The sequence below is a fragment of the Herpailurus yagouaroundi genome, unplaced genomic scaffold, assembly GCF_014898765.1.
Source record: "Herpailurus yagouaroundi ecotype Mexico unplaced genomic scaffold, PumYag 255, whole genome shotgun sequence".
Taxonomy (NCBI): Eukaryota; Metazoa; Chordata; class Mammalia; order Carnivora; family Felidae; genus Herpailurus; species Herpailurus yagouaroundi.
This window is the reverse complement of record NW_024412472.1, coordinates 944015-949836: the sequence shown is the minus strand read 5'-3', so window position 1 is coordinate 949836 and position 5822 is coordinate 944015. Positions and strand designations below refer to the sequence as shown.

The window sequence follows — 5822 nt, the reverse complement described above, 5'->3', positions numbered from 1 at the left end:
AGAGGGAGACACAGATTCTGAAGCAGGCTCCAGGCTCTGAAATGTCAGCACAGAGCCTGATGTGGGGCTTGAAGTCATGGACTGTGAGATCATGACCTGAGTCCAAGTCAGATGCCCAACCGACTAAGCCACCCAGGCACCCCTCTCCCTCTCTCTCTAAATAAATAAACATTAAAAATTTTTTAATTAAAAATAAAATAAAATAAATATATCTTACAAACATTGAGGTTAGAAATATAGAAAGAAGGAAATTATAAAAACACATTTAATAAATATATAAATACATGTACATGTATATACATGTATACACCAAATGCACACACATACATAAATCACACACACAGATATTATCACACAAAGGTGATAAACATTGTAACTGAGTTACAATCATCATTGTCTGCAACACAGTAGTTTGTTGTCAAATTAAAGTTTAAACATAGCTTGGAGTAAAAGAAGAAATCACCAAAAAGAAAAAAAATACACATACGATGCTATCTCTGGAAAGAAACTAAATGGAAGAGATTTTCAAGATGGAGTTTTTTTTACTTTTTTATGATTCTCTTGTGTGTGTTGTTTGATCATAATTTGTACAAATATACGTATTATTTACACTACATTTAGCATCCTATAAAAACAAAATATGTGTACTTTGTTAGTCATGGACAGAGAGTACAGGAAGAAAATGTTTCAGTATAGAGAGATCAGAGAGTGTGCCCAAGACATATTATTTTAAATAAATATTTTATTGAACTATAATATTCATGCAAAAAAGAGCACACATCATAAGTATCACCAAGCGGATACACCCTGTAATTGCCATTCAGATCAAGAACTAAATCAGTGGCAGCACCTCAGAAGCACCTCTCATACTCTGTTCCATCATTATCTGAGCCTTTATTCTCAAAGTTAAACATCATCCTGATTTCTACGACTACAAATTAATTTTACATGCTTGTGACCTTTATCTAAATGAAATCATAGAATACATATTATTTGGTCTCTCTCACTCCACATTATACTTGAATAGATCACAATTACTTATTTATTCAGTTTGGATATTGATGGACATACATTCTGTGTGTTATGAATATGCTGCAACTTACATCTTTTAAAAGTTCTCTGGTGAACATATGTATGCACTGCTGAATATACAGTTGATAAACTCAGGAATGAAAGCAGGAGAAAAGAACTTGGGAAAGAGGAATGAACTCCAAATGGTTTTGGCAGGAGAATGCTGAGATAAAGACTTTGATGAGCACAGCTCATGTTTTAGCAGGGATTTAAAATCTTAAAAAAGTTCAACTCCCGTCCTAGTGACCCAACCACTCTCCCCAAGAGTAAGTCTATGAAGAACATGGAATTTCAGAAGAGAGAGTCTTTGTCTACATGAACATAGTGTCCACCTCTTTAAAAAGAGGTGGAAGAGGGAGCTTGGGTGGCTCAGTCAGTTAAGGATCCGACTTCAGCTCCAGTCATGATCTTGCCGTCTGTGAGTTCAAGCCCTGCATTGGGCTCTGTGCTGACAGCTCAGAGTCTGGAACCTGTTTAGGATTCTGTGTCTCCCTCTCTCTCTGCCCCTCCCCTGCTCACACTCTGTCTCTCTCTCTCTCTTTCTCTCTCTCTCTCAAAAGTAAATAAACATTAAAAAAATAAAAATAAATAAAAAGAGGTAGGAGAATTAAAGTTCCATGAAAGTATTTCCTGTGGCCAGATAACTGCTTTCATTTGTAGAGTTCCCTACAGACTTGGTTATCTCAACCTGGATAAGAGAATTCTAACTTCTAAGAAGACTCTACTTAAATGTTGTGAGAATTGTCCTTTTCCTTAAACAAGAATCTAATAACAATTTCTCGTATCTGCTTGGTTTTCACCCCATACACAATAGGGTTCATTGTGGGAGGCATGAGCAGGTAGAGATTAGCCATAATAATGTGTATATGTGGAGGAATGGTGTGTCCCCCAAACCGGTGAGTAAAGAAGGTGAAGAAGGCTGGAACATAGGTGATGACAATGGCACAGATGTGAGCAGTGCATGTGCTAAAGGCCTTCTGCCGGGCATCTGCTGATGATAGACTCACAACTGCCCGGAGGATCATAGTGTAGGAGATTGTGATGCACAGGATGTCAAAGCCCCCAATCAGGAGGGCAACCATTAAACCATATATGGCATTGATCCTAACATTGCCACAGGATATCTTGGCCACAGACATGTGGTCACAGTAGGTGTGAGGTATGACATTGCCCCTGCAGTATGGCAGGTGCTTGGTGAGGAAAGTGAAAGGGATAACAAGTATTACACCTCTAAGAAAAGTGAGGAGTCCAGCCTTGGAAATGACTGAATTTGTGAGGATAGTAGCATAGCGCAGGGGATAGCAGATGGCCACATAGCGGTCCAGGGCCATGAGCATGAGCACCCCAGACTCCATTCCTGTGAAAGTGTGCACAAAGAACATCTGGGCCAGACAGGCCTTGAAATCAATCTCCTTGAGGTTGAACCACAATATGCAGAGGGTGTTGGGAAGAGTGCTGGTGCACATGAGCACATCTGTGAAGGATAGAAGGGCTAGGAAAATGTACATAGGTCTGTGTAGGGCTTCTTCAGAGTAAATGAGGTATATAAGACCAAAGTTTCCTGTGATGGCAATGCTGTACATGGTACACAGGGGGAAGGAGATCCACAAATGTACTTCTTCCAGCCCGGGGATGCCATTTAGGATGAATGAAACTGGAGTTAGGCTGGTGTCATTTAAGAATGACATAACACCTGTTGGAAGTTCATGGTACAGAAGTTACAGAATTGCTCTGTAAGCAGGAAAAAAGAAAGGTCCAGAGAGTAACTCACCAGCAGGATTTTCTTCTTCATAAATGCTAATTTGTCTTTCTTGTAGGTCAGTCACTAAATATGATCTTTTATGTTGACTTTGTGACATATACACTGTTTGGGTCCATTACTTACACATTAGATATTGGGAAGATGAACTGACTGAATTTAGTGGATGTGCTGAATCTGGATGTGTCCAGGGTTTTTGGTTATCATAATTTACAGTCCATTCTCCAGGCTGAGTTGGCCACTAAGTGACTAACTGGATGATCAAGGATTGAAGAAATATTTGACATGTTCTAAGGGCTCATTATCTTAGTCAGATATACCTATTCCATTTTGAAATGTTAATAATTTTCAAAGGTTCTTGTGGACTCACCTTTAAGGTAATCAGTCTTAACTGGTGAACACCCTGACAATGATTTTAGTGGGCCAATTTTAGTCCAACACCCGCCCCCTTTTGGTTTGGAGGAAACTTAAATTCGGAAAACTAGAATCATAATATTAAAGGTAAAAAACATACTAATCCCCTTCCTAATATCATCAAATGGCCACCTATTTCTGCTTTTGGATCACTAACGTCATAAATAGTGGGTGAAGTATCACTGGGAATGCAGTAACTTATGAGACATTAATGTGCTAAGGCTACAGTCTCTTCCAGTGGACCCTAGGGTGAATGGAGATACTCATCATCTGAAACTAAAACAATTGACATTTCCTTTAGAACAGCACTTTATTTTCTTTCTAAACCACAATTTCAGGGAGCCATAGAATCAAATATTTCTCAGCCTACATCGTCTCCAAAACTAATTTATTCTAGTATACAGGAGATGTTCCACACATTTTTTAAAGCCCAAAGAAAAGGAAGCCGTGGGAGAATAAGGAATGACAAAACATTTATGAAGAGTAAAAAGGAGAATATTTGGTGTGATAGTAGATTGTGAGGAGATAAGAACAAAGTTATGAGCATATGATGGATGCAAATAAGATGTGGAAGTCTGGAAAAGAGGGCTATGTTGGGCTGGAATGTGCTAATTTAGGGGAAAAACTACAAGTAGTAAAATACAGGAGATGGTCCTATAGAGGGACTGTTGAAGGGAAAACCATCTCTTTGGATAAAAAATATCAATGTTAAAATTTATAGTACTTCCTGGACAAATGAGAGGTGACCTCCCTGCCACCTCAGAGATGTGTCTGTTGGAAATCTAAGATTGTATAAATTTGACTCTTCTCTCCTCATATGTCTTTTATAAAATATTTTATCTTCATTTTTTAAAAGATTAAGGCTGAGTATATGAAATCTAGGAGCTCTTTGAACTGTGAAATAATTCAACGATTATAATTATGAGATGAACTGTAAGCAATTTTCTAAAAGGAACAGTAGACGAGAAACAGAAAACTACGGAATAAGGCTGTCATCACTCTTTTGTTTTCTCCCATGGCAGTGTAAATCATTTTCTTTTGGAAATGCTAATTCTATCTTGAACAGCCAGTGGGACTGATTACTTCTCTTTAGAATACTCCCCATATGGATTGTATTTCAGTCGCTGAAACATTAGTGTTTTTATCCAAAGTGAAAATGGAGCAAATAAGCCAGTATGTAAAATCTGCCTTATAGTGGGGTACACTGTGGCTTTTCAAAGGTCAGGAGAATAACCCTATATGGCAACTCTCTTATGCCTCCTCCTGGGTCAGCTATCATAATTAGCACCCACCCCTTTAATAAGAATGCACCCCAAATTCAGAAATCTGCTCACCCTGAAAGCTACTGGAGTTCTTCGAGACACTGAAGACATATCCACAGATCAAGTCATATTCATTTCTATGTGATGATTTTGGTCCTGCAAGACAAATCTAAGACCTATATTGACACCATAAAGTGGCAGGTGGAGGTGGGGACTTTTCTATTCTGTGTCTGTGTTTGGGCGCATGGGCGTATGCTCGTGCATGCATGTATGTGTGTGTGTGATATATTCTAAATTTTGGAGCTGGAAAAACTTAATTGCCCCCATTTATTTCTACTACAGTCTCAGAGGAGAATTTATTTCCCACGTGTGTTTTTATAATAAGAAAAAAAAGATAATTAGGAATCGGATATATCTGGGTCCCAAGGAACCTAGCTTAGCCATTGGGAATTGTCTTAGGAATTATTTTGTCCCAAATCATAGCTTAGGACTCTTGAAGGCATATTTTTTATAGGTACAACATAGCATAGTAGATCTGAAATGGTGTAGACTTTCAGAATTAATTCCTTTTCTAAGACAGACCTATCTTATATCTTTTCCAAAACTTAGCACAATGTCATGTACAAAATTGGTGGTGAAAAAATTGGGAATAAAAATTACATAAGCTTTGTAAAAAAAATGAGCTTTATGTGTAATCTTGTATTTAATGTTCTTCATAAATTTACCCATTATTTTTAACATTTTATATGGATTATTTTGGACTATATAGCATCTCTTTTTAGTTATTATTATTTTTTAAATTCACATCCAAGTTAGTTAGCAAATAGTGCAATAATGATTTCAGGAGTAGAATACAATGATTCACCGCCTACATATAACAACCAGTGCTCATCTCAACAAGTGCCCTAATTAATGCTTCTTGCCCATATAGCCCAACCCCCCCACCCAGCAACCCTGTTTATTCTCTATATTTAAGAGTCTCTTATGTTTTGTACCCCTCCTTGTTTTTATATTATTTTGCTTCCCTTAACTTATGTTCATGTTTTGTATCTTAAATTCCATATATGAATGAAGTCATATGATATTTGTCTTTCTCTGACTAATTTTAATAATACACATTAGTTCCATCCAGGTTGTTGCAAATGGCAAGATTTCATTCTTTTTGATTGCTGAGTAATACTTCATAATATATATATATTTACATCTTCTTTATCCATTCATCTGTCAATGGACATTTAGGCTCTTTCCATACTTTGGCTATTGTCAATAGCTCTGCTATAAACATTGGGGTGCATATCCCTGTCTGAAATAGCACG

General features: G+C 37.4%; 1 protein-coding gene across 1 annotated transcript; it reads right to left on the bottom strand.

Annotated features, from left to right (window-relative positions):
- Positions 1-1796: 1796 nt before the first annotated feature.
- OR52N1 (olfactory receptor family 52 subfamily N member 1) lies at positions 1797-2759 on the bottom strand. Its single transcript, XM_040461374.1, has one exon. It carries the CDS (start codon positions 2757-2759, stop codon positions 1797-1799), a length of 963 nt encoding a protein of 320 aa, XP_040317308.1.
- Positions 2760-5822: the final 3063 nt, after the last annotated feature.

Excerpts from the sequence above, each read along its gene's own strand:
- OR52N1 (XM_040461374.1), bottom strand. The coding sequence starts at position 2,759 with ATGTCATTCTTAAATGACACCAGCCTAACTCCAGTTTCATTCATCCTA.